Here is a 27,836-nt window from a genome sequence, read left to right on the forward strand (position 1 = left end):
AACCAACAATGAGCTCAGAGATTCAAAGTGATGAAAAAGAAAATATTCCTTGCCGTCTTCCATATTCTTTCAGCAGGCAGTTGAGACGGCGCTTTTTGTGGTTTCCCCAGTTTTACAGCTCAGATGATCATATCAGCAGGGAGGGAGATGAAAAGTTTAAACTCTATGAACAATTTACATGATGCCAAGGCAAGATGGCTCCGCCCCCAGGCGGAAGTAGAGCAAACCTCTGACAAACAAACACTGCGGTGAAGGTAGTGAAGTGAGGAAAGTAAGTATTTGAACACTTTGTAAGTTCTCCCACTTAGAAATCATGGAGGGTCTGAAATTTTCATCTTAGCTGCATGTCCACGGTGAGACATGATCTAAAAAAATTGGAAATCACAATGTATGATTTTTTTTTTTTATAATTTAGTTGCATGTTACTGCTTCTGCAGTATTTGAACACCTGCCAATCACCACCTCCACTCCACTTACTGTGAATTAGAAGCATCTTTTAGAGATTGTTAGCTGCATAAAGACTCCTGTCCATCCCACACAGTCAGTAAAACTCCATCTACTAACATGGCTAAGACCAAAGAGCTGCCCAAAGACACCACAGACTAAATTGTAAACCTCCACAAGGCTGGAAAGGCCTTTGGGGAAATTGCAAAGCAGCTTGGTGAAAAAGGATCAACTGTTGGAGCAATTATCAGAAAATGGAAGAAGCTAAACATGAATGTCAATCCCCCTCAGACTGGGGCTCCATGCGAGATCCCCCCTGGTGGAGTAGAGGAGAGAAGGAGGTTGTTCCCCCAAATCTGGCAATACCTGGCCCCGGACGTCCTCTCCTTAATACAGTGCAGTCATCCTGTCCGATGTGCAGAAAAACACCCCAAAGCATGATGGTTCCACCCCCATGCTTCACAGTAGGGATGGTGTTTTTGGGATGGTACTCATCATTCTTTGTCCTCTGAACACGGCGAGTTGAATTAAGACCAGAAAGTTTTATTTTGGCCTCATCTGACCACATCACTTCCTGCCTCTGGATCATCCAAATGGTCATGGGCAAACTGAAGACGGGCCTGGACCTGTGCTGATTTAAGCAGAGGAACCTTCCGTGCCATGATGATTTTACACCATGACGTCTCAGGGTGCGTTCACACTGCAGCCTGAAGTGATCCAATTCCAATTTCTTGTCAAATTAGATTTTTTTTGCCGTGGCCATTCACACTTCCAAATAAATGCGACCTGTGTGTGTTCTGCAGTCTGAACGGGCAAACGACCTGAAAGTGTCCCGCATGCACAGTAGAGGGCGCAATAGTCAGCGTTCTCAGTGTTCTGCCAACCGCCATAAAGAAGAAGTGCTCAGTGTTTGTGGAAGTAAACATGGAGGCTAACGGTGGAGCTTAGCTTACATATTTGAAGTTGTTGTCCAACCGGAGCAACATATGAACAACTTAATCCTCATATAATCCGTCATGGTTGTTGTTTTTATTCCCGCATGTGCGTATCAAGACGCAGAATAGTGAGATTTGTTGAGTATCAGTGACGTTCAGGTCGGATGAATGCGGCCTGGACGTTAGGTCGCATTTGAATCAGATACGTATCGGATACCCAAGTGGTCTGGGTCGCATTCGAAAAGAATCCGACCTGTGTTGTTCAGGCTGTCATGAAAAGATCAGATACAGGTCGCATTAGGTCAAAAAAGTCGTATTTGGGTCATTTCGGCTGCAGTGTGAACGCAACCTTAGTGTATTACCCACAGTAACCGTGGAAACAGCGGTGCCAGCTCTCCTCAGGTCATTGACCAGCTCCTCCGTGTGGCTCTGGTTGATCCCTCACCTCAGTTAGAGCACTGAAGATGAAACTTGGCTGGATCTTTTTGACTCTGATGATTTTCTGCTTTCTGGACTGTTAATATGAATGTTTGTTAAATAACATAACACAATATTAAAGTTTAATCAAGGCGTTTCCCGTTTTGTTTTTATTCCATAGATATTGTCAGCAGCCCGGCTGCGTTAATCTGCATTGCTGGAGAATATTTCTCATCGAATTTATTATAATACTTTAAGTTGTCCAACTATTTGACCAGCCATATTCTCTGTTATTGGATCTATGCATCCTTCTCTGCTTTTTGTGTCAGGCACATTTTGCACTTGCAAACAGCTGGTGAGCAATTACTTGTTCATGTCTGGACCGTGTCGATCACGGATGTATGAATATTTGTACCGCATGCCTGAAAAGTTACTGCTGCTCACAGACGTTTTTGGTGTAGCATTTATTGAACCCAGCTTGTCTCTTCAACCGCAGTGGATTCATAATGATAAACCCAACTAATTTGTTTGAGGCTCAGTTCAGGACAAACTGCGGCAGGTGAAGTCATGTCATTTGGCCCATAACTAGCAGGAACTGTGCCGTCTACGGCAGGTTTTTAATTTATAGCAATTATTTCCACAAAGTGACAAAAGATCAAAAAGAAAACTAGTCATTCTAATAATGTAATAATTTAATGTAAAATAGTTTAATATTAATTTTGAAACAAGTGATGTTAAGATTTTAGTGAAAGAAATTACTGTTCACACAAATGAAGGTAAAATCCTAACCTTTAACCTTTAACCTTAGCAAACGTTTCACCTTAAATGATTGAGAACTACATTTTGATGAGAAAGGAAGAGGCACAGCTAATGTCAGGTGTGATGTCATCAGCAATAGCCAAGCTTGGATGTGATGTCATCGATCGCATCACAGGCTGTACCTGTGACGTCACTGATGACATCACAGACCAGTGCTTCAAAAGTCCTTGAATAAGAGGGCAGTGCTTAGCACCGCGTTGCTACCATGGCACGTAAAGCACGACGCAGAAAGCGCTCTTCCTCTGACGCCCCCAGGCGTAAGCGGAACCGTAAGAATCCCAAAGCCCGCAGCCAGAAGAGGCGCAAAAACGGCTCCTCTAGCCGCGGGCGAGGGAAGTGTAGCTGTGGTAAGTAAGCTGCTCGGGTGTTTGAAACACTGAATAATAATAAAAATACAAATCAGAAACACAGATGAGTGAAACTGGAACAAAATTGCTGTCAGCAACAACAAAGGCTTTTGAAATAAATATCAGTATTTATACTGATATTTATTTAAAAATAAATATCAGTATTTATACTGATATTTATTTAAAAATAAATATCAGTATTTATACTGATATTTATTTAAAAATAAATATCAGTACGAGTCGTTCCATCCAGGTGACACAAAACAACTTAAATGTTTTTGGTGTCTTTCTACATCTGGATCAGTTGTATTGTTACAACACCGGTGAAAACTTTAAAACTACCTGTAAGAAAAATCCTGATTTGTTCAATACTTATTTTAACTAATGTATTTTATTGCTTTTTCAATTTCTTTCATTTGATATTTATTATTTTTTATTCTAATTACTCTTTCATAATTTTTCTTTTAACAATTTTTAACTGATTTTAATTTTTAATTTAATTTCTTGTTTTAATTGCTTTTTACTTTTTCAGTGGTTTTTATGGTGCTTGCTAACAACAGATAAACCTCACACATGTGCAGGCAGAGGGGCCTTTTATAAACCTCATTATGATTGTATGTGCATAAATCATGTCCAGGATGCTGCAGCCTCTCCTCTCTCTTTCCTGACAGCTACAGATCTGCAGAAAGGTATTAAAAAGCATTTCAACCTCAGGCTTAAGTAGGTCAGTAATGTTGCAGAGTAATTTCTAAATAATAAAACATTTTGAAACATGAATGCCGTTAAACAGCCTAGTGTAAGATTGACACTATTTTAACTGTTCTTTCATTGGAGAAATTAATTAATAGGTTGTAATAATTTAATCAGTGAGTGAAAATTTACCCCAACATACATTCTAAGTCTTACTTGTTAGGTTTACTGTTTTTAATTTGTGGATTTACGTTTTACATTTTTAATGTTTGAAGACCTGTGATGTCATCTGAACTAACATGATCCGAAAAGGACTAAAACAAAAATACAATGCAGTCATTCATGACGTGACCTCACATAATCTGTCAGATCATTTCAGTAAACAACGTTTTCTAAAACTTAAAAATTATAATAAAAAAATAATTTAGATACAAAAAATATTTTTTATACCTTAATTATTTTTATACATTTTTATTATTTTTAAATAAATTAAGAAATAAATAATTTTTATTTCTTAATTATTTTTTTATAATTTTTTTAGTGGTTTTTCAAATGCTTGCTACATGGTCAACGTGAGTGACTAGTAATAACGGCGACGGCGGTATCTCCTGCGTCTACGGCGATAGTAGCCGCTTCTGCGCCTCCTTCGCCTGTAGTAGCGCCTCCTCCTACGTCTGTAGGAGGAGCGCCGTCTGCGACGTCGCCTACGTGCCATGGTAACAATGGTGCGCTACGCTAGGAGCTGTGTTATTCAAGGACCTCTGAAGTAACAGGATGTGATGTCATCAATGACATCACATCTTTTTCTGACCATCACTGATGACATCATAGCTGATGTCATCAGTGACAGTTGGACTGTGATGACCATGTGGCCAGACGACCATCAATGACCACATCAAGTCCATGTGGTCATCACAGACTATCTGTCACTGATGACATCACAGACTGTCACTGATGACATCAGCTCTGATGTCATCAGAGCCAGATGGCCTTCCCCTCTGGTCTTGAATAAAAGACAGACGACGCCCCTTTTACAGACAGAGCAGGAGGCAAAGGATTCGCAGCAGCAGCTGCTGATTGGAGGAAGTATAAATATCGCATTATGGAATGGTTTATGGTAAGGTCATTTTATTTATATAGCACATTTTCAGCAATAAGGCAATTCAAAGTGCTTTACATGAGTTAAAAGGAAATACAAGGTTTCAAGCTGTTTCCAGCTTGAAAACAGCTGGAAACAGCTGTTTTCAAGCTGTTTGAACGTAACACAACGTTACGTTGTGTTACGTTCAAACAGCTTGAAAACAGCTGTTTCCAGCTGTTTTCAAGCTGTTTGAACGTAACACAACGTTACGTTGTGTTACGTTCAAACAGCTTGAAAACAGCTGTTTCCAGCTGTTTTCAAGCTGTTTGAACGTAACACAACGTAACGTGTGTTACGTTGTCAGTGAACGTAACACACCTGTTACGTTCACTGACAAGTTAGCTCGACTTGTCGAGCTAACTTGACAAGTCGAGTCAAGTTAGCTCTGGAAAACTGGAAAACAGTTTCAGTCGCTCTGTTCAGTACTCCCATCACTCTCACTTCTGTCCATCATGGCGCCTCCAATGATTAGTAGTTGCAAAGGGTCAGTACTTGTACTATACTTTATCAAGCCCAATGGACTCCGAAGTTTTTCACACTACATTCAGTCATTCGACATGGAAACCCACAGGCTGACCTCTGCTGCTCAAACTAGAAATACATTGAACAGGCTCCCCAATAATGTATTAGCTTTGATGCAACAAGGAAATACTTGATCAAAGAAAAAAATGTCCTGACTGTTCCTGCTAAATGTATGCAGCCAGCCTGTTTTATGAACCACGGCCATCTGGACCTGTCCTCACATCGAATGTTAAACAGGCCTGGATGATGACCTCTGAGTGGAGCTTAATGTAGTGAAGCACAGAGGTGGAGAGCATGTTGGCGTCTCCCCAGGGGGGAACCGGGGTCAAAGCAACACGGCCCCCAAACCCTGAGAGGGACCCCAGTCATCTGCCTGTTTGATTCAGAGCAGGTGTCAAAAGAGGACGGGGCTTCAAGTGGAAGCGGTTTCAAACGAGGTTGAATGTTCAGCAATTAGAGGTTTATTCGTCTGTGTTTATTAAATCAGATTAAAGGTCAGGCTTAAAAGTCGGGCCTGGACTGAAAGGAAAACACAGACAAAGCTGTGAAGCTTTGCTTTACTCTGGGTTGCAAAACAGCAGTTTAAGCCTTGAGTTTGATTAGAAACAAAACATGAAAAAATATGGGAAACATTTTCAGTTAAGTTTAAAATAAGCATGGAAAGATGTGGAGTGTGTGTGGAAATATCAGCATAGTGGCAGAATGCATAACGTACTTCACTGTCTGAATATTGTGCATCTTCCACTAAACAAGGCATTAGTTGCCATCAAAGCAGATTTCTGAATGATTTTCACACTTTTCTAGCTTGAAAAATGGCAAAAAATCAACCAGGATAATCTTGAGTTCCTCTTTAAAATAATTGCTGAAGTTTGTTTCCTGAGCCGACGTCCTCTGGACTGTCATTCAGAAATGATTTCAAACAAAAGAGCTCCTCCTCAGCCTTTGTGTCTTACTTTGTCTCTGTGTTCGCTGACATCCAGCTCATCTAGATGGCAGCATGTTCTGCACAAAGACACGATGAAAACAGAGCAACTAAAACGCCTCTCTGGTTCCTAAAAAGCTGTCAGAACAACAGCTGCTCGCTCGTCGCCATGACAACGCTTTGGTCTGCTGGCAGCGCAACAGTCTTTGTGTTTACATGTGAAGTGACAGTAATAAAGATGGACCAGCAGTAAAAATATGAGGCAAATGTAAGTGATGGAAAAAAAAGTAGGCGAAGCTAATAAAGAACAGGAAGGTCACGATTCAGCAGCCAGGCAGGTAGAAGAGCGTCAAAGCATCAAAAACAAATATACTGGTCAGTGTTCAGTCCGTAAAATTCAGAAGCAGCTCTGACCAGCTGGGTGTTTCGCCTTGATTTAGAGGAACTCGGTGTTTCAGCAATTTGTTCCATATTAGAGGAAGTTTTTACTGCTTAGTTAACATTTTCCCAAAATGTTTCAGGCTTTGCCTGTTTAAAGATTAAAATTTACATATAGCTATTGGTTATGTGTATTATTATGGTAATAATCAGTATGTCATATTAGCAGCAGTAAGAAAGAAATATCTTTTTATATGTAACATATTTTAATTTTAAACGATAAACTTTAAGTACAGTTAAATGATATTCAGATATTCTTATTCTAGGTTTGCTGTGTGAAACTTTCACATCGAAACGATTTTAGATTCACACCAACTTGTCAACACGACATCAGATCAGACATGACGGCGTTTCCTGTTGGGGTCCAGTTTGACCACTTCATCAGACCGTCAGCTGCTCTGGTTGGACACGTTTGAATGCAAACAGCCAGCCCATTTTCTCCCTCACACACACACACACACACACACACACACACACACACACGCGCACACACACACACACACACAGAGTCAGACCCTACAAGTGGCCAGCACAAATTAGCCTCAGCAGGAGATGCGTCCCCATGGCAACGCGGCCCCCCTCCATCCTCCCCACGTTAAAAGGGGGAGTGGAGCTGTGGGTTTGAAAGCCTTTGTTTGGCTCCGTGGCGGATGAATGTGCGTGAAGGAGTCAGTGTGCTGCAGGAGCGGATGAGCTGCAGCTTTGGGAAGTTTCTGTCGGATCTGGAAAAGAAAGGAATCCTGTAGGGAAACAAGAAGCTAAGATGCAAGGTGAGTCCTGATGCAGGTCTGACGTGGGCTGTGTGTGAGTGAACAGGGTTTAAATTTGCAGCTGTGGTTTTAAAATGGGGTGAATCACAAAGCAAGCTTCTTATGTTGTCTGAGAGTTCTGATTTGTAGTTTTATCTGGATTGTAAAGAGGGAAATGTGAGCTTTTAGATGTCTGAAGAGAACTCTACAACTTTCACAGTCACCTGTTAGGCGTTAGCATCGAGCTGCAGCAGATCATCCGAACCTCTAAAAACATCCTGAAGTTTGTGTTTGGAACTGAAACGTGAATCAAAGCTGTAAAACTGAAAGTGTTTGGTGCATTTTTCTGCTTATGGCTCCTCTGATGTTCCCTGTTTCCTTTCTAGGATAATTGAACATGAAGGCTTTCAGCTCTGAAGTGATGCATGGTCATTTACAATAGCTGAGACGAAGCAGTGAGCTTATCTTTGTGATTATTATCAGGCCTGGAGGGCATGAAATTAATGAGACTGGATATGGGATGAGCCGGCTGTTCGGTAAATGACAGGTTAATGAAGAGGAAGTGGCATTCTGTCCTCTTCTCTTTCTAATGAGATTACACTTCTACTTAAAGCAGATTATTTTCCCTACACTATCAATCTGCGATGCTATATTGGGATATAATTAGCTAATTACAGTGTTTCTAAAGTGTCACTTACACAGTTTTGGATACTTTGTTTAAAAAAAACTGACATTTTCTTTAGTCCAGCCCAATATTAGTGGAAGAAAAATCAAATTATTTGAATTCTGTCATCATTACGTTTTTCTGTTCAAGCAATCTGCTGATTTCACCTGCAGCTGCAGAAACTGGACTTCCAGTTTCATTTCTGGACAACAGAAATCATTTAGTGATGATTTTCTGTTGCCAGCCTCAGACATGGAGGTTTCTGGCAGATTGAATGAGATCAATCATCAGATCCTCTGAGGCTCGAACTGGAAAAGATTCAGGGAAAATAAGGAAACGCAAAAACAACGAGATTATTCAGGGTTTTAGACATCCATCCATCCATACATCCATCCAACATCCATCCAACATCCATCCATCATCCATCCATCCATCCATCATCCATCCAACATCTATCCATCATCCATCCATCCATCCAACATCTATCCATCCATCCATCCAACATCTATCCATCATCCATCCATCCATCATCCATCCAACATCCATCCATCATCCATCCATCCATCCATCATCCATCATCCATCATCCATCCATCCATCCATCCAACATCCATCCATCATCCATCCAACATCCATCCATCATCCATCCATCCATCATCCATCCATCATCCATCCATCATCCATCCATCATCCATCATCCATCCAACATCTATCCATTCATCCATCATCCATCATCCATCCATCCATCCAACATCTATCCATCATCCATCATCCATCCATCCATCCATCCAACATCTATCCATCATCCATCATCCATCCATCCATCCATCCATCCATCCAACATCTATCCATCATCCATCATCCATCCATCCATCCATCCATCCATCCATCCATCCATCCATCCATCCATCCAACATCTATCCATCCATCCATCCATCCATCCATCCATCCATCCATCCATCCATCCAACATCCATCCATCCATCCAACATCCATCCAACATCCATCCATCCATCCATCCATCCAACATCTATCCATCCATCATCCATCCATCCATCCATCCAACATCCATCCAACATCCATCCATCCATCCATCCATCCATCCATCCATCCATCCATCCATCCATCCATCCATCCATCCAACATCTATCCATCCATCCATCCATCCATCCATCCAACATCCATCCATCCATCCATCCATCCATCCTCATATTCCTGTCCGTTCTGTCCATCAGGTTGACATCCAGCTGTTATTATTAATAATCAAACCACATATTGATCATAATGTCACCATCCAGTGTTTCTGTCAAACTGAGCAGCTGCGCTGCAGTAAATGCTGCTTCTCTGTGGTTGTAATCTGCACAGAGCGCCCCCTGCAGGTTTGTTCAGTGTTGCTGCTGTAAGCCCTCCAATCCTTCTTCAAACAGACCCGTCTTTAAGTCCGACAGAGGCGGTTTGGTTTGGGTTTATCTGCACTTAAAGCCCAGCGCCATTGTTCCTCCTGCTGAGCTGATAATCCTCTGCGGATCCTCCATCAGACCCGAGTGTCTCACAGACAGCAGCTTCAGGAATGTCATTGCTCTCGGTTCCTGGGTCAAAGCAGAAACTTTAATAAAGTCACTTTTAACATTTCTTGGTAATGTGCAGCTGTAGCCTCATATTAGAAACTTCAGGGTTACAATAACATCATTGCTGACTCTTCTGTTGGTAAAACCGTGTTGCTTTATTTACAGCGTATTGAAGGTGTTATTAGATTGAACCTGCATTAATTAACCTTTAATTGAACCAGATGGATTTTCAGTTTGTTGATAACTTATTTAAATTTTGTCCCATGAGGCAGCGTGAACTTTGTGAGTCTCAGAATGGGAAGGAAAATGGCATTCTTTGAAATGTCATGAGATAATTAGATTTTTTTACATGCCAACACTTCAGAGTGAATCCTGTTATCTCATCAGTGGATTATCAGGAGGCTTTGAGTCGCTGCTGACCTGCATCAGATACAGGAAGCAGCTCTGCAGCTCGTCTTATTGGGCTGGGTGATGGACAGCTCACCCTGAGTTCAGCTGCCCCCCATGTTTGGCGTTTCTCACCCCCAGGAGCGGACCGCCACGCCCCCGTTTGTTCCTGTGAATGCACCGACCTCTGGGGAAGTCAGGCTGAGGCAGCAGCTATTGTTGTCATCCGTCAGTCAGCAGAGGACCAGAGGCTTCTGTCTGCTGGAGGCGCCTGACTGTTCTGCCGTTACTTATAACTGCTTCCTGTTACTGCAGACCAACTGAAGACCAACGAGGGAAAAACGAGGGAAAAACGAGGGAAAAATGAGGGAAGGACGAGGGAACATCAGATTTTTAGTTATGAGCAAAATTATATTGAAAGGATAGAAAACGAGATTTCATCTGAAAAAGGTTCGACTGGAACCATCATCCATCCATCCATTCGTCCATCCATCCATCCATTCGTCCATCCATCCATCCATTCGTCCATCCATCCATCCATTCGTCCATCCTTCCATCCATCCTTCCATCCATCCGTCTGTTCATCCATCTGTCCGTCCATCCATCCATCCTTTCATCCATCCTTCCATCCATCCTTCCATCCGTCCATCCTTCCATCCATCTGTCCATCCTTCCATCCATCCATCAACATCCCTGAATGTTACTTTTACTGGTCCAGCTGATACTGATCTATTGTTGGTATAGAACACATGTGTCAAACTCAAGGCCCGCTGGCCACATGTGGCCCGCCTTGTCATTTTATGTGGCCCCCCCAGCATTTTATAGGCCGATGATTGACTTAAAATAGGTTTTGAGCACGAATTGACTACAAACTACATCTCCCACAATGCATTCCGATTGTTACCAGCCAACATTACGGCTTCTCGCCACTAGAGAGCAGCAGAGTCACCTCAAGCTGCTTATTGATTTTCCCAGCGAATAAAACATCGGCAAGCTAACATCCGAGAAAAGAAAAATCGATTTACAAGTAAGACTGTGAATGAAGATGTGTGTGAGTTGGTGTCAGGGCGGCAGGTCGCGCTAGATATTATCTTGACCAACAACATAAAAAAAAAAAACACAACGTTGCATTCTCTTTAGTTTTCTCTGGTCTGTAATGGAGACTTGAATTTCCAACCAAAAGTTTGTAATGCGCTTCCTAACCATTTTTTATTTGTAAGAATTGATTTTACTTTTTAGCCATGACTCTGTAGAACCATTTGTCTCTGCTAATGACATCTGCAATATATTGTTTGATCCCAGGCTTAGTTTATGGCCTGAACAGACAGAAACAGTCACCCATTATACATTTTGAACTGTTGATTTTATTTTCCAACCATTTTTAATTTTAAAGTGTTTATTTTATTTTTGAACCATTTTTTAATTGCAAAGTGTTGATTTTATTTTTGAACCATTTTTAATTTTAAAGTGTTGATTTTATTTTTGAACCATTTTTAATTTTAAAGTGTTGATTTTGTTTTAGAAACCTTATTTATTTTGAAGTGTTGATTTTATTTTTGAACCATTTTTAAGTATTGATTTTATTTTTGAAACCTTATTTATTTTTGAAGTGTTGATTTTATTTTTGAACCCTTATTTATTTTGAAGTGTTGATTGTCTGAAAGACCTTACACATGAATTGCCCCATGTGGGGTTTGAACTGACAACCTCAGGATTACCAGCATCGTGCTTTAACCTGCTGAGCTAACTCACCTACCTTACAAGCTGCTGAGTTTCCATGGATTTAAGAAGAACTTACATGATTTTACCACAATGAAGATTTGATAAAAGTGCTTATATTCTGTTTTTCAAAACAACATACATAATATTTTATTTTGAAGTGTTGATATTATTTTGAACCATTTTTAATTCTCAAGTGTTGATTGTATTTCAGAGATATTTTTTTATTTTAATGTGTAATTTTATTTTTGAACCATCTTTTATTTGTAAGTATTGATTTTATTTTATAGCCATTTAGCCAATTCTCTGCAGAACCATTTGTCTCTGCTAATGACATCTTCAATACAATTTTTTGATCCCAGGCTTAGTTTATGGACTGTAATGTGAAATTAGGCACAAGTATAAGTTTGTTCACCAAGTTACTGTGCTCTCTGAGAGGATCTGTAAGTATTTGACATTGTTTCATGCCCATCGTTGACGTTAGTCTCTAACAAAATGTGGATCATCTACCAGGAACAGTGGAAACAGCATGAGTTCCTCTAGTGTAGTGGTTATCATGTTTGCTTCACACGCAAAAGGTCTCTGGTTCGAAACCAGACAGAAACAGATTTTGCATGTTCTATTCATCACAGGTGTTTACTAAAGGTCAACAAGGGTCTGTGGTGTCATGGTCTGTACTCTGAATCCAGGCATCTCAGTGCAAACCTCAGTTGACATTTTCATGCGTTGCATCTCACATCATCAACTTTGGAACCTCAAACTGAATCAAAGCAGAGAAGTTCAGTTCCTGTAGTGTAGTGGTTATCATGTTTGCTTTACACGCAAAAGGTTTCTGGTTTGAAACCAGACAGAAATGGTTTTTTGTAGGTTATGCATCTCTTGGGGTGCAGTGAGACAACAAGAGCCTTCCCCTTTTGTGATGGTTCATTTGCCAATCGACTTCAATGTCGGCTTCTTTGAAATTGAAGCTACTTTACTTCAATTACCTGTTGGCAGTTTTATGGCGTAATGCACATCTACATTTTTCTCATAGTGACAAAAACCACCCCAATAACTTTTAATAAATTAAATTAAGCGACTTCACTTAAATTAGCATCACTTCAGCGGACTGCGCATGTTACAGTCTAATTAACTTTTCCATCGTCCACAACGTTGCATTCTCTTTAGTTTTCTCTGGTCTGTAATGGAGACTTGAATTTAACGCGCCATTTCAACCAGAGGTTTGTAATGCGCTTCCTAACCAGACGCTCCAAAGCGTCCGGTCCATAACTCTTCAACACGCCGTCAGCTCCCGGTCAGAAAGACGCATTTAGTTCAGAGACCATGAGATGATATTCAGAAAGGATTTTTTAATTAATTGATTTCAGTTGCCTCTGAGACTAAATCTATGCGTAAAGTCTATAATGTCTGCCCATGTGACTTGTTTTTATTATTTGTTTGCTTACCTTTAAACACTGATTTAAATATTGTATTTTTTAAACTGCAGTAATTTTACATCCATGGAAACTCAAATGTAATATTTAAAACTTCAATACATAAAATCAGTTATTTAACAATATGAAGTGTTTAATTTATTTTTAACATTGTATTTTTATACATTTATGCTAGGGCTGCCCAAGTCTAGTTTTCCAGAGCTTCCATCTGCAGCTTTAGATGGTTCCTTCTCTAACACACCTGGACCATTGACTCATTATAAGCCTCTACAGAACTGAATGAGGGAAGTCAACCTTTTGTCTGGGGTGTTTTAGCAGGGATGCCCTCCTGATTTGTACCGTCAATGTGGCCCGTTGAGGGGGGCCAATATGCTGAAGTGGCCCTCGGTGAAATTGAGTTTGACCCCCCTGGTATAGAAGTATCTGCCATAGATTTAGTTTTTTAGCTCTGGGTTTTTGGATCTGGATGTGGGACATGGAGTCTTGTTACGACCAGGGGAGGATCTCTGAACTCCCTGAAGGCGAAGCAGAAACAGGAAACGACGATGAATGAAGCCGATCTGGGAGTCAGAGGATGTCGTCCTGACACCGCCCGCCTTTGTACGGCTGCATCGCCATCCGTATGCAAATGCTAATTATGCTAACGAAGCGCTCCCTGCGGCCGGTGGCATTAAAGGCCTCCATTCAATCAGTCAGGGAGGTCTGCTGGTGAGTTGGCCTCCCTTCTAGACGACCCAAATGGGCCATCAGCGGACTATCAGGGGAGACCTGCTGAATAAAGGGGGCATTACCAGTGGGAATGAAAGCTCCCACTTATATGGAGCTAACCCCACCCACCCCGCTTACGCCCACCGGGGTTACAGGGTGACGAGCGTCGCCTCAGAGAAAGGCTTCCTCTGAATGCTGCTCTGTCACTGATGATGCTGTCTCAGTGCTGCTGAGTGGCCTGAAGGTTTATAAAACTGTTAAAGCTTCAGTTTGTAACTTTTATAAAAGTTTTTTTTTACATATTTATTGTTACATATTTGTGACAGTTTAATATGAGATAGATAATGTGTTAAAACATCAACCTCCTCTGCCTAACGAGAAACAACCAATCAGAGCCAGGAGGCGGGACTTAGCGCTGTCAATCACCATCGTTGGTGTGATTGCTAAGGCTAGTTAGCATAGCCACCGATGACGGCAGATAAACAGTTCTGCTGTAAAGGTGAGTTGTTTCTCTGCAATTAGCACATTTAGCAGCGAGTATGTGACATTGATTGACAGCCCTAAGCCCCGCCTCCTGACTCTGATTGGTTGATTTGGTCGAGAGCTGTGCATTTATTTTAACAGCAATAGCAGCTCAGGGAGGAGATCAACCTTTCCACAGATTACCTGTCTCATAACAAACTGTCTCTACATGGTTACAGTTTATGTAAAAAACAAAATGTTTTTTATAAAAGTTTCATCCTGCAGCTTTAATGTTTGTTGTTTTCATCTCTTTGTTTCCATTCATCACCTCCAGACGTGTTATCGGCCTCATAGCCCCACAGTGTTTGTGGCTGTGACATTGAGTCAAACCAGACCTCCAAAATCAAACCTCACAGCCATGAAAATACGTTTGGTGCTGAGCTGAAAAGGTCAACCAGTGGCAAACATCATAGATCAGCCTGTGATTCTGAGGGGCAGAGGAACGTCTGCATTCACATCCCGCTGGATAACAACACACAGATTCCTGTTCAACTCCAGCAGGGCTCAGTAATCTGATGTTTCTTCTGTTCCTGCTGCAGATGCCTGACCAGTTCGACCAGACGGTGGTTCTGAACCAGCTCAGATACTCCGGCATGCTGGAAACGGTGAAGATCCGGCGCAGCGGCTTCCCGGTCCGCAGATCCTTCCAGGACTTCTGCTCCAGGTCTGATCCAGATTTACACAAGTCCAAACGCTCAGGGAATCAGAAATGCTCAAACACACAACCAGTTTGTACTTTTTCCTGATTCAGGGGTATCAAAGCGTGGTGCGGGGCTCATTTATGGCCCCATTGATGATTTTGTGCGGCCCCTGACCAAAGTTAGGCAAATATAACCTGTAAGCTAACGACTGATGCAAATGGACATTTTTACAGATTTTACAGTCAAATAAAAATTTCTTAAAAATACAACAAAAGTTTGATGCAACTCAAGTTTCGTATTCATTGTTCATGTTTTTGCATTTGTCGTAATTTTGTAGTTTATATCTATTATATACAGCAGCTCCCTCCTGTATGCCTTACATTTTATGTTTTGAATTAAAAAACTTATTTTGTTTGCTTCAATGAAGTCTTGTATGGTTTAGTTTATTATTTGAATAGTTTTGTTCCTTAAATGTAAAAAAAATAGGATTAAATAAGCATCTGTTATGTTGACTAATGCTAAAAAAGAGAAATAATAGATGTCACATGATTTTACTGCTCATTAATAAATTCAGTAATGACATGTTACTGTAAACAGATGAACACATTTCAGAAAAATAACATTTGAGTTGTTTAGCTTAACGTTTCACTCTTCTTCAGGTACAAAGTGCTGATGCGGGGCGTCCTGACTCCAGACGACCACAGGGGGCGCTGCAAGCAGCTGCTGCACCTCTATGACAGCAGCAGTGCAGATTGGCAGCTCGGCAAAACCAAAGTAAGGCCCAAACCCGTTGGTGTTTTCACACTTTCCCTCTCTCTTCGTGTTGAGTTATTTTCTGGAAAGTCGACCAAAACAATGTTGTTGTTTTTTCCTGTTGCTTTGAGCTGAAACTGAAGTCAATCTGAGGGTCTAATTGTAATTTAGAAAAAAAAATAAAATGGTTGAGTGGATTCAAACAACACCAGAGGAATATTTTTACTTGGTTAATTCTCCTTGGGCTTATTAAACATTAACTGAAGCCAGAAAATTCATTTTCTCAGACATTTCTCTGTGGATTTGCATTTCCTGCCTATCAGCGGTGAGCTCCATCCCTTCTGCTCAGTCTGCAGAATAATCGACTCTCTGCTGTCAAGCGCTGAGTTCCTGAATGCTCCACTGCCCTTTTTGCCTCCGGCTAACACCGGTAGAAACGTCTTCTCCTCGCCAACACAGAGCGTGATTGGACGGAGACTCAGGCCGCCTCCGGAGAGACGCCAGTCCATCCTGGCTTCTCTCCCTCCAGGCTTAATTTGGCTTCATGTGTCCTACAAATTCAGCTCCATGGAGCCATTCAGAGCCCCTGCCTCTGTGTGTGTGTGTGTAGAGGTGTGTGAGAGTAACCGAGGTCAGCATCACCTGAAGCGTGGAACGAAACAGTTATTGGATCCACTCTTCAGTCACTCTCTACTTCCACCACACCGGATCAGGAAGAATGGCTACTGCCAGAGTGCGTGTGCGTGTGTGTGTGTGTGTGTGTGTGTGTGCGTGTGCGTGTGTGCGTGTGTGTGCGTGCGTGCGTGCATGTGTGTGTGTTTGTGTCGGGGTGAGTTTGTGTGATTGTGGTGGGAAAGTGACAGATGGGGGACACAGACCACCGACCACAGCAGGACCGTGTGACGCTGCAGGAGGGGGAAACCTGTGTGTGTCGATGTTGGCTTGGAACGCAAGGAAGAGATAAAAACATGGAAAATGTTTGAATTTGATTTAGATATTTTTAAAGTCTGATAAGCTTTTCTTCCTTCCATGCATCAGGATTTTCATCCACATTTCCTTACTTACTCCGTCCTTCCACATTTCCCTCTGCACTTCTTTGCGAATTTACTCACACACTTACAAAATATTCTGCAGAGGTGACTGAGTTCTAATTTTAAATTTGGAGAAATCTGGAAAATAAAAGACCTGTAAGAATCTGCATGACTGATATTCCAGTGTAATATTAACGCTAAGTAGAGATTTTATTATTTTCTGTTCAGTTTTCCTGCAGTAGAAACTCTGAGTTTCTGGTAGAACCGGTTTAAGACCAGAAAGAACCTCTAACATGTTAACGTCTCCAAACTCAGACATGCAGAGAAACCATTCATCAGTCTGTCCACCAGGGGCGCTGTGCTGTCATACGTCACAAAGCGGTGAGCCATCATGGCTGCCGACCCTCCAAACACATTCAGCTTCTCTCTTTTTGCAGTTTGAAGGTTTCCAGTGTGAAACCTGAACACCAGGTGTTATGTGTGATGTCACCTGACTGTTTCCTGCCTCCTGCTGTCGTTGAGCCACAGAGGCAGCGCCGCCGCTAAATCAATGCCGTGTCCCTCTGAGGGACTCGTCCACTTTGTCCCTCAGACAGATTTACGGCCTGCAGCTCCTTTCAGTCGGCTCATGTCCCGACTGTTGCCTCTGAGCTCTGCTTTGTGCTTTTAGAGCCTGACACTTAATTTTGTGGACGGGAAGCGGCTCTGTTCCCTCTGAGGACCCGACCCGACCCGGAGCAGCAAGAATCAAGCGCAGCGAGGCTTAGCTGAGCTTTTTGTTGTGCTAATTAATGCAGTAATGATTAAAGAGGATTTGTTGTGCGACTCATCAGGATGCAAATGTGTGTCGTTGTTCAGGGAGGCTGCGTGTTTTCATGTCGATCCATGTTGTGCAGGACGGGTTTGTTGGTTCTGTTCTGTTCTGTGTCTGATGTCCCTCCTGACATCCGTCCTTACAGACAAAAGCTGCTGCTGATTGGCTGAGGTTCGGCCCAGGTTGCAGAAACAGCAGGTTTCCACTCTGCTCTGACTTTAACCGAGTTTCCATCAACGTTTTTTATTCATGAGCGTTTTAAAGTACTGCATTAGAAACAGTTTGTGGAAACAGCAAATTAAAAATAGATGCATTTCCATTAACTGTTTAACTGTGCAAATCGGAATAACAAAAATAAATTTGCTTAATGGAAACGCATCAATTTTGAATAAACTCACAATTTCTGATAAAAAAAACTTTCCTTTAGGATTAAGTGGTTTTTCAGCTGTATAGAAATTATTGTATTTTGCAAAAAACAGCAATGGAAATACTTTTTTTGCTTCACATGAGTCATGTGATCAACACCCAGATGTTACTGCTGAAAGAAACAACAGAGAAACGACAGGAAGTGGTATGAGGATGATGGCATGTTTTTAATGATTTAGTGTGAACAAACTTATTTATGTGTAATCTTCATTTTGTTTCTTTGATCAAAACACTGTAACTGAAAATAGTTTTTTCGACTTTTGCAGAATATCAACAAAGTTTTGTGAACATTTGTAGTGGAAAAGCAGCTAAAAACGTCCTAAATTTAACAAAAAGGTCTGTTTTAACTTTTCCAAAACAGACTTAATGTGCTAAAAAGCAGATGGAAACACATTTATTGAATAAGTTCTGATGGACAAACTTTCTCTCCAGCTGAGAGGAGAAAACTCTCCGTTTCCTGAGATGTTTGTGCTCCTCCATGCTAGTTTCCAACCTCTGCTTCCTGTTCATTACAGCCAGTACATCGATATGAGATCATGCTCTCTGTGTCCCAGTTAATCCACTTCGTTTTTCTTTTTATTACATTTTAAAAGTTTGCTCAAAATTTGCTCTGGTTTCCTCGTGTTCATGGATTTAATGCTGCAGTTAATTAACCTGCATGCAAGACGAGGTTATGTCTGCTCAGAAAATCTCTTTAGTGCCTCAGTGCTCAGAATTCACCAATGTCACACACACACACACACACGCACACACACACACACACACACACACACACACACACACACTGAGCTCCTCATTCATCAGGAGAAATCTGTTCCTGAACCTCCCAGTCCTGTGATATTTCCCCGCCGTGTCGGCCGCCAGAGACCGAGTCCCGTATCTCATTTTCCTCCTCCCTAATCGGGTTAACCCGGCCGGCCCAGTGGGCCCGGTTCCTCTATCGACGGGCTCATAAAACGGCCAGCTGCTCGGTAGGTTCGGCCTTTTCACACGGAGCTGTGGCAGGAACGCCTCGCCGCTGTAATCTGCTGACTTTAGTTACTGCAACAAAAGGAGACGAAGTTCTGGGTTTAATTAACTCCAAACGTTTGTTCAGCGTTTCAGGGAGTTTCTTAATTCTGCTGGATTTAAATCTTTTATTCAGGGCGAATAAAAGATTTAAAATCCACAGCCAGTGGATATCTGCACTGGGTAAACAGAGGAGTCGGTTAGAAATAATAAAAATAAGAAACAAAATTGCTTTTCAAAAATGATTAATCATCAGAATGGAAATTATTCAGCAAATTTTAATTTATTATGTGATTAATTGATAAATCTTTTATTGCTACATGTATATATATGAGCCTGTATGAATACTTATGAACCTGCCTTGATTTCAGGTCAAATGGACGTAAACATGAAATCCCAGCTGAATGTTTGTTTATTGAGGCTTTTTTCATAGTTTTTAGGATGTTCTTGGATCATTTGGATAATTATTGTGATTTTGGTCATTAAATGTTGTAAAGGTGAGGAGAAGCAGAATCCTTCATGAATTGTGTTTTCCTGCCTTCAGGTTTTCCTTCGAGAGTCTCTGGAGCAGCGGCTGGAGAAGCAGAGGGAGGTGGAGGTGCTGAAGGCAGCCATGATCATCCAGGCCCACGTCCTGGGCTACATGGCCCGGTGCGCCCCGACACGTTTACTCATAAACTCTGGGTTTTTATCCACATTTAATGACCATTTTATGCGGCTTCGCCTCCAGGAAGCAGTACAGGAGGCTGCTGCAGTGCATTGTGGTCATTCAGAAGAACTACCGGGCTTTCTACTGGAGGAGGAAGTTCCTGCTGCTCCGCTGGGCCGCGCTCACCTTCCAGAAGCGCCTGCGGGGCCGGCTGGCCCGCCGGGCCGTCGGCCGCCTGCTGGATGAGAGGAGGAAGAGGGAGGAGGAGGAGCAGCGCCGCAGAAAGATGGAGGAAGAGATGGAGAGGTGACGCTCGTCTTAGTTAGTCCTCCAACCCGCCTGCTGAAAGCCGCTGACATTTGGCTGTTTCTGTTTGTGCAGAGAGAGACTGAGACTGGAGGCGGAGCGACGCGCCAAAGAGGTGCAGAACATCATGTTTTTATTTCAAAGTTTAAACACTGGAGCAGGAAAGACACTGGTGGTGTTCAGTCAAGTTAAAAGTAGAGTGTAATTAATAATTTACAATTTAATCCTAAACATATCTGCAAAATGAGCTTCATCCTGCATCCTGTCGCTTGTGCATCAGGGCGTACGAGAAACGCATGAATGCAGAGGTTACGGTTATGAAGAAAATATCAGTAAACTTCAAATTTAATGCATTAAAATCTATGTAATCATTTAATCAAAGTAACGTGAAAAAGTCCCAGACCTAAAGGATGCAAAAGCAAAACCATTTCTTAAAGGAGTTGAAATATTTATAGAAATATCAGGATGCTTTGAAGAATTATTTTCAAATCTTTTGCCAGAAACTTTTAGAATCATCACTTCTACTGGTTCAAACTTGTCCTCAGAAAGTGAAAGCTGTCAGTGAACTCTCCATTGTCCAAAACGTGTTTCCATCACAGTTTCATGTTTTCCTTTGTCCAGGAGGCTCTGCGGCTGGAGGAGCTGCAGCGCGCCGAGGAGCTGGCCTCTCTGGTTTTCACTCGCTCTCAGCCGGAGGAAGCAGCCGCAGCTTTCCCCGAAACGCCGGAGGAGCTGGAGTCGGTCTTCGAGGAGCCAGGCGAGGAGGAGGAGGCCATCCGCCCCCAGGAGGCGTCCCAGGTGGAGGAGATCCTCCGGCTGGAGCGGGAGATCCAGGCTCTGCAGAGGCAGAAGGAGCAGCAGGAGCTGTCCCTGACGGAGGCGTCGCTCCACCGCCTGCAGCGCCTCCGGGATCAGGAGCTGCAGCGGCTGGAGGACGAGGCCTGCAAGGCGGCGCAGCAGTTCCTGGACTCGCTCAACTTCGACGAGATCGATGAGTGTGTGAGGAACATTGAGAGCTCCCTGGGCGTCGGGGAGGAGGAGGAGAAGGAGAACGGAGGGAGAAGAGGCAATGAGGAAGAGGAGGTCGATGAAGGGTTCGGAGCCGACGACGAGGCCTTCAAAGACTCTCCCAACCCCAGCGAGCACGGCCACTCCGACGGCCAGCGGACGAGCGGAATCCGGACGAGCGACGATTCATCAGAAGAAGACCCGTACGCCAACGACGTTCCGATCCCGGCGATGCCCCTCACCACCCTGCTCCACACGCCGCTGCCGCCGTTACCGCCGGCCGCCCTCAGCGTCTCGTCCAGCGGCGACTCCGCCTTCTGCCGCCCGCAGGCGTCGTCCGAGGCGCCGTCCGACGACCTGGTGGAGCTGATTCCTCCAGACGAGGACTCGGACTACGACCAGGACGACTACGACGAGGGCGCCATCGTGTCCAGCGGCAGCGTGGCGTTCTCCAATCCCCGCAGCGGCCAGTGGTCTCCGGATTACCGGGGCTCCGTGGGAACGTACAACAGCTCCGGGGCTTACCGCTTCAGCTCCGAAGGCGCCCAGTCATCGGTGAGTCGAGCGGTCAGACTGACCGATGTTTCCTCCACCTGTGAGTCTAGTTCATGGCTGAATCACTGCCTGTCAAAACCCACATCATCAGCCCTCCACCACCATGCATCACAGCTAGTCACAGTAGGTTGTGGTGAAATGCACCATGATAATTTCCAAATCAGATCACATTGTTCTGGATGTGCAGCTTTATGAACCAAACTTTTGCTCAGGTTTAAAACTGTCGTTTAAATCCCAGGGAGCTTCAGTAAGTAACTGCTGAATCATTTCCTTTGAAATGTTGCAGTTTGAGGACAGTGAAGACGACTTTGACCGGTTTGACACAGACGATGAGTTGTCGTATCGACGGGACTCGGTCTACAGCTGCGTCACTCTGCCGTACTTCCACAGCTTCCTCTTCATCAAAGGTAACTCCTCTTATCCACTCCGACTCTTTGGGAGCCGTCCTCCTCGCTGTGGCAGCGACTGCAGTCCTGTGGTCTGGTCTGCAGGAGGCCTGATGAACACGTGGAAGCGGCGCTGGTGCGTCCTGAAGGACGAGACCTTCCTGTGGTTCCGGGCCAAGCAGGAAGCGCTGAAGCAGGGCTGGCTGCACAAGAAGGGAGGCGGCTCCTCCACGCTGTCCCGCCGCAACTGGAAGCGCCGCTGGTTCGTGCTGCGGCAGAGCCGGCTCATGTACTTTGAGAACGACAGCGAGGAGAAGATGAAGGGAGTGCTAGACATGCACAATGCCAAGTAAGGTCAAAGGTCAAATTTAGTAAACATGACCAAATCCTGGTTATGCTTCTAAGAACTGTTTTTGATTTCTGCAGAGAAATCGTTGATAACACGGGTAAGGAGAACGGAATCGACATCGTGATGCCAGAGAGGACCTACCACCTGATCGCAGAGTCTGCTGAGGACGCCAGGTGTGTCTTTACACTCCAGCAGTAAAGACCAAGTCCAGTCTGAGGCGGGGAAACCCAAAAGCTTGATGTTGTCAGAGTTAGTCTGATTTTACAAACTCCCTTTAGAAACACTTAGTAACTTCCTGTTTTAGCTGATCCAACTAAATCCTAAATCTGTTGACAGTAGAAATCATTTTGATCACAGTCTTCTTTATCCAACCTCTCTGGGTTTTAGGCAGTCAGCCCCCAAAAAATGGAGGAATTTCAGCTTCACAGACTGCATTTTTTTTTTTTTTTAGAATTTTTTCAACATTAACTATGAAAAAATCATCTAAGTGAATTTTGGAGTTCTGTGAATAGTCAGAGAAAACCGAACAGTCGGAGGTCCCTGTAGATAAATCTCAGTTTTGCAGGCGTACCATTCGAATGACTCAGTTAAAACGTGTCCCACATCACCACGTCTCCTCTGCTGTGCTCTGCAGTTGGTATCAGGTGTTTTTGCTAATGACTTCTGCAGACATGGCCTCTGCAGCTAAAAGAGCTGTTGTTGCCGTGACCTTTTGATGCTGATTGTGTTCCCATGGTTACAGTCAGTGGTTCAGCGTGCTGAGTCAGGTCCACGGCGCCACAGAACAGGAGATCAGCGAGATGCACGATGAGCAGGCCAATCCGCAGAACGCCGTGGTGAGTCGAGCAGAACGTCTGCCAAATCCAGCAAAGACGCGACTTCTTCTAATCCTTCAACGCCTCGCCTGTCTTTCTTCAGGGAACGCTGGATGTGGGCATGATCGACTCGGTTTGTGCGTCAGATAATCCAGAGAGGTGTGTTGTTGATTTGTTTAGGTCAACACTTCATATTACTCCCAGATCTGGTTGTTTTTCTGACTCTAAGCTTCTGTTAAAATTAGACCAAACTCCTTCGTCATCATCACTGCGGAGCGGGTGCTGCACTGCAACGCCGACACGCCCGAGGAGATGCACCACTGGATCACTCTGCTGCAGCGCTCCAAAGGAGACGCGCGCGTCGACGGGCAGGAGTTCATCATCAGAGGTACGACTCAGGGCGGAGACAAGCAGCACAGTCTGCTACTGGAGCAGAACCAGTTCATTAAGGCCTCAACACAACCTGGAGATTCAGAGTGGATTTATACAGTTATATTGTTAAGACTTTATTCTCTAACCCTTAGCTTGCTGCTTGTATTTTTAAAGTTTAGCATTGTTACAGCCCCAAAGCAACACAAGCAGAAAGTTCACATAAAGTATAAAAATAATCAGAAATGGAAAAAATCAAACCTACTTTAGTCAGTAAAATGATATTTGAGCTCCATGTCTGTGACCAAACCACTAACTGCTTCAGTGCTGAAGGTTTTATGAAGCTGCTGCTGTATGGAGCTAAATGCAGAACAAAGTTTGTTCAGAAAAACAAATTTAAACTGAACAAAATGTTTTGCAAGAGGAAATAAAGATGTGTGAAAAATGAGAGTTTTATACAGGTAAACACTAAAGGAGATGAAATGCTGTTTTTCCTCCAGGCTGGCTGCACAAAGAGATGAAAAACAGCACCAAGGCGTCGCTGAAGCTGAAGAAGCGCTGGTTCCTGCTCACCCACAACTCCCTGGACTACTATAAGAGCTCCGAGCGGAACGCCTTGAAACTGGGAACGCTGGTTCTGAACAGCCTCTGCTCCGTGGTGCAGCCCGATGAGAAGCTCTACAAGGAGACCGGTGGGTCAGAGCGCCTCACTGACGGGTTCATGTCCCGGTTCCCGTTGTTTTAACACGACTGTCGTGTTGTGGCTGCTGCGTGGCAGGATACTGGAACGTGATCGTCTACGGGCGGAAACACTCGTACCGGCTCTACTGCAAGCTGCTGAACGAAGCCACGCGCTGGGCCAGCTCCATCCAGAACGTCATCGACACCAAAGCTCCCATCGACACGCCGACCCAGCAGCTCATCCAGGACATCAGGGTAGGAGAGAAACTCCTCCTGTCTGGAGTTAACGAGGGTTAACAGCCTCACCGTAGGTCCAGGGAACCAACAGGAAAGATACAAAATACATAAAGAAACATCGACTTTTAGGATGTTTGTTCTCACTTTTATTCACTATTCAAACAGTAGAGACCAAGATATAAACATAAATATGTAGAAGGGATCTGCTGTTGATGTCCACATGTTTGAAGTTAGCACTTTAGCATTAGCTTCCACTAAACAGCATGTTGGTGTAGCGCTTTAGCATTAGCTGAACTAATTATGATCAGTGCTTTAGGGTTAGCATAGCTAACCTTTCAGTTAGCAAGGCAAAGCAAAGGTTCTGACCCAGAGCTGCAGTTAAAGTCCAGCTGGTTCTGTCTGCAGGAGAACTGTCTGAACTCAGAGGTGGTGGAGCAGATCTACAAGAGGAACCCCATCCTCCGCTACAGCCACCACCCGCTGCACTCCCCGCTGCTGCCGCTGCCGTACGGAGACATCCAGCTGAGCGGTGAGCCTCAGACCCGGCCGTCAGAGTGGCAAAGAATTAGATTCTATAAATAAAACCAACTTAACCCACCTGCTTCACCGGAGAGTGATTCATCTTCCTGTTCGTCCGTCACGCAGCGTCACGGAGTCGGAGCTACACCACCCTGCAGGACGAAGCCCTCCGGGTGTTCAGCTCCCTGCAGCACCTGGACGGCGTGGCCGACCCGGTCGCCATCATCCAGGGCATCCTGCAGACGGGCCAGGAGCTCAAGCCGCTGCGCGACGAGCTCTACTGCCAGCTGATCAAGCAGACGGCCCGGCCGCCGCAGCCCGGCGGCCCGGGGAACCTCTGCAGCTGGAAGATCCTGGCCTGCATGTGCTGCACCTTCATGCCCTCACGGAGCATCCTCAGATACCTGAAGTTCCACCTGAAGAGGCGAGCAGAGCGCCGCTTTGTTACTTCACACATTATGAAATGTTTATGGAAGCCGTATTTGAGTTTTTCTACTCAAGTGGAAGTAGAAAAACATTCAAAATGCTTAATGGGGCTCCTTTAAATTCTGCTTTGTCAGGCTGGATGGGTTTGTTTCACCCGTGTAGTTTATCTCTGACCTGTAACCGGGATGTGATCTCTCTGCAGGACCAGAGAGCTCTTCCCCGCCTCAGAGATGGACCGCTACGCCGCCTTCGCCTTCGAGTCCTTGAAGAAGACTCGGGCCAGAGAGAACGTGCCGTCGCAGGAGGAAATCCGCTCCATCGTGGCCCGGCAGGAGATGAGCACCACGGTGCACTGCCACGGCGGCGGCTCCTGCAAGATCACCATCAACTCACACACCACAGCAGGGGAGGTGGGTTCCTCACCGAACAGCAGCAGTAACATCCAAAACCGATTTACTGACACAAATCCACTGATGCGAAAGCATCAAATCTCAGTTTGGTCTGAGATTTTTGTCCTGATTCATTTGAAAAGATGAAAGTTTTGCTTCCTAGTAACTGGTCAGGAATGGCTGTTAGGATTCAACTTCGGATGTTTTTCCTCCTGATGGTCCAGGAAACTCGGATCATTAGGGACCAGAATTTACACATTTCTTCCACCTGTTCACTTTCTCTGCTCCGAGTCAAATCAAGCAAACTAATTTTAAGAACCTGTTCCCCTCCCTGCCTGTGGGGGCGCTGCACCAAGAACACAGAAGGAAAAGACACACAAACCTCTGAAGACACTGACAGCAACTTCCTTCTTCACCAAATGGAAACTAAACTGGAGTATCTTCAGATTTTAGCTGTTGCTGGATTTCTCTTCTGTCTTTGGCTAAACCATGAGACATTTCTCCTGCTAGCGCTAAGCTAGCATGTTTGTTTTGTTGTATTTACCCAGAATGCCCTGGTTTGTTTTTATCCGTCTGTCAGGTGGTGGAGAAGCTGATCCGCGGCCTGGCCATGGAGGACAGCAGGAACATGTTCGCTCTGTTCGAACACAACGACGCCTCAGAGAAAGCCATCGAGAGCCGGACCGTGGTGGCCGACGTTCTCGCCAAGTTTGAAAAGTAAGTGAGAACCTCTGTGTGAGTTCCAGTCTGATCTAAATGTGTTTCTCTTCTGAGGGTCCAGTTAATGTTGTGAATCGTTGCTCCGCAGACTTTCAGCGAGCGCAGAGGAAAGCAACACGGGCTGGAAGCTGTACTTCAAACTGTACTGCTTCCTGGACACGGACGGCGTTCCCAAGGACAGCGTGGAGTTCGCCTTCATGTTCGAACAGGTGAAAACCTCCGACTGATCAGAAAACTCCAGTTCATTAACACATAAGCTGCCACTCAGTCATTTTACTCTCTCTGGCTTCTGCTCCTGACTGAATGCAGCGATGATTTCTTACAGCATCGTTCTGATTGACGGATTAACTGGAATGATCTGGTTTCAGGCCCATGAGGCAGTCATCCAGGGCCACTATCCGGCCCCGGAGGAGACGCTCCAGTTCCTGGCCGCCCTCAGGCTCCAGTACCTGCTGGGCGACCAGAACCCCCAGAGCACCGTGCCCGAGATGTCCCAGGTGTTCCCCATGGCTCGCCTGCGGACCCGGGTCCAGAACTCGGCCAAGACGTTCTCCGGCACCGGCTCTGTGGCGGAGCGCTCAGGAACGGCGGAGCGGAAACGCTCCAGCTTCCTGGAGGGAACGCTGCGGCGGAGCTTCAGGAGCGGCTCCCTGAGCCGGCAGCGGCTGGAGGAGGAGAACAGCCTGGAGGCCTGGCTGAGGGAGGAGGCGGCCGCCGTTCGGACCAGCGTCCTGGACAAGTGGAGGAAGCTGCAGGGCATGAGCCAGGAGCAGGCCATGGTCAAGTACATGGCGCTGGTGAAGGAGTGGCAGGGCTACGGCTCCACGCTCTTCAACGTGGAGGTGAGCGCCCAGCTGGGCCGAACGCTGTCCACCCAAAGTCCACAAGTTGAAATGATCTTTTTTCTCTCAGCAAAAAGCATAAAAGTTCCTGATTACATTATTAACCATAACAAAAATAACAAAACTACTAATAATGGGAAAAATGTAATACTAATATTAGTAATGATAAATTAACCCTGTCTTACCTCAAGAGGGCCAACAGTGGAGCAGAGGGCCCAGCCCAGTAGTCCCAGTAGCCCCAGTAACTCCAGTAACTCCAGTAGTCCGAGTAGTCCCAGTAACTCCAGTAGCCCCAGTAACTCCAGTAGCCCCAGTAACTCCAGTAGTCCCAGTAACTCCAGTAGTCCCAATAACTCCAGTAACTCCAGTAACTCCAGTAGTCCCAGTAGCCCCAGTAACTCCAGTAGTCCCAGTAGCCCCAGTAACTCCAGTAGTCCCAGTAGTCCCAGTAACTCCAGTAGTCCCAGTAGTCCCAGTAACTCCAGTAGT

The 27,836-nt window shown here is 44.5% G+C and overlaps 1 protein-coding gene across 1 annotated transcript in view; it reads left to right on the forward strand.

The window, feature by feature from the left end:
• myo10 (myosin X) overlaps positions 1-27,836 on the forward strand; it is a 108,824-nt gene that overhangs the window by 76,987 nt on the left and 4,001 nt on the right. Inside the window, exons 20-39 of the mRNA XM_014990273.2 lie at positions 14,963-15,087; positions 15,724-15,838; positions 19,641-19,747; positions 19,827-20,051; positions 20,127-20,166; positions 20,673-21,614; positions 21,901-22,021; positions 22,106-22,349; positions 22,427-22,522; positions 23,092-23,185; positions 23,268-23,323; positions 23,410-23,552; positions 24,034-24,225; positions 24,312-24,469; positions 24,857-24,980; positions 25,097-25,394; positions 25,599-25,806; positions 26,366-26,502; positions 26,594-26,714; positions 26,874-27,347. Coding sequence (XP_014845759.2) covers positions 14,963-15,087; positions 15,724-15,838; positions 19,641-19,747; positions 19,827-20,051; positions 20,127-20,166; positions 20,673-21,614; positions 21,901-22,021; positions 22,106-22,349; positions 22,427-22,522; positions 23,092-23,185; positions 23,268-23,323; positions 23,410-23,552; positions 24,034-24,225; positions 24,312-24,469; positions 24,857-24,980; positions 25,097-25,394; positions 25,599-25,806; positions 26,366-26,502; positions 26,594-26,714; positions 26,874-27,347 — 4,020 coding nt within the window. The remainder of the gene's footprint in view (positions 1-14,962; positions 15,088-15,723; positions 15,839-19,640; positions 19,748-19,826; positions 20,052-20,126; positions 20,167-20,672; positions 21,615-21,900; positions 22,022-22,105; positions 22,350-22,426; positions 22,523-23,091; positions 23,186-23,267; positions 23,324-23,409; positions 23,553-24,033; positions 24,226-24,311; positions 24,470-24,856; positions 24,981-25,096; positions 25,395-25,598; positions 25,807-26,365; positions 26,503-26,593; positions 26,715-26,873; positions 27,348-27,836) is intronic.

The sequence above is a fragment of the Poecilia mexicana genome, unplaced genomic scaffold, assembly GCF_051168715.1.
Source record: "Poecilia mexicana isolate PSO_F unplaced genomic scaffold, ASM5116871v1 scaffold_17, whole genome shotgun sequence".
In the NCBI taxonomy this organism is placed as follows: Eukaryota; Metazoa; Chordata; class Actinopteri; order Cyprinodontiformes; family Poeciliidae; genus Poecilia; species Poecilia mexicana.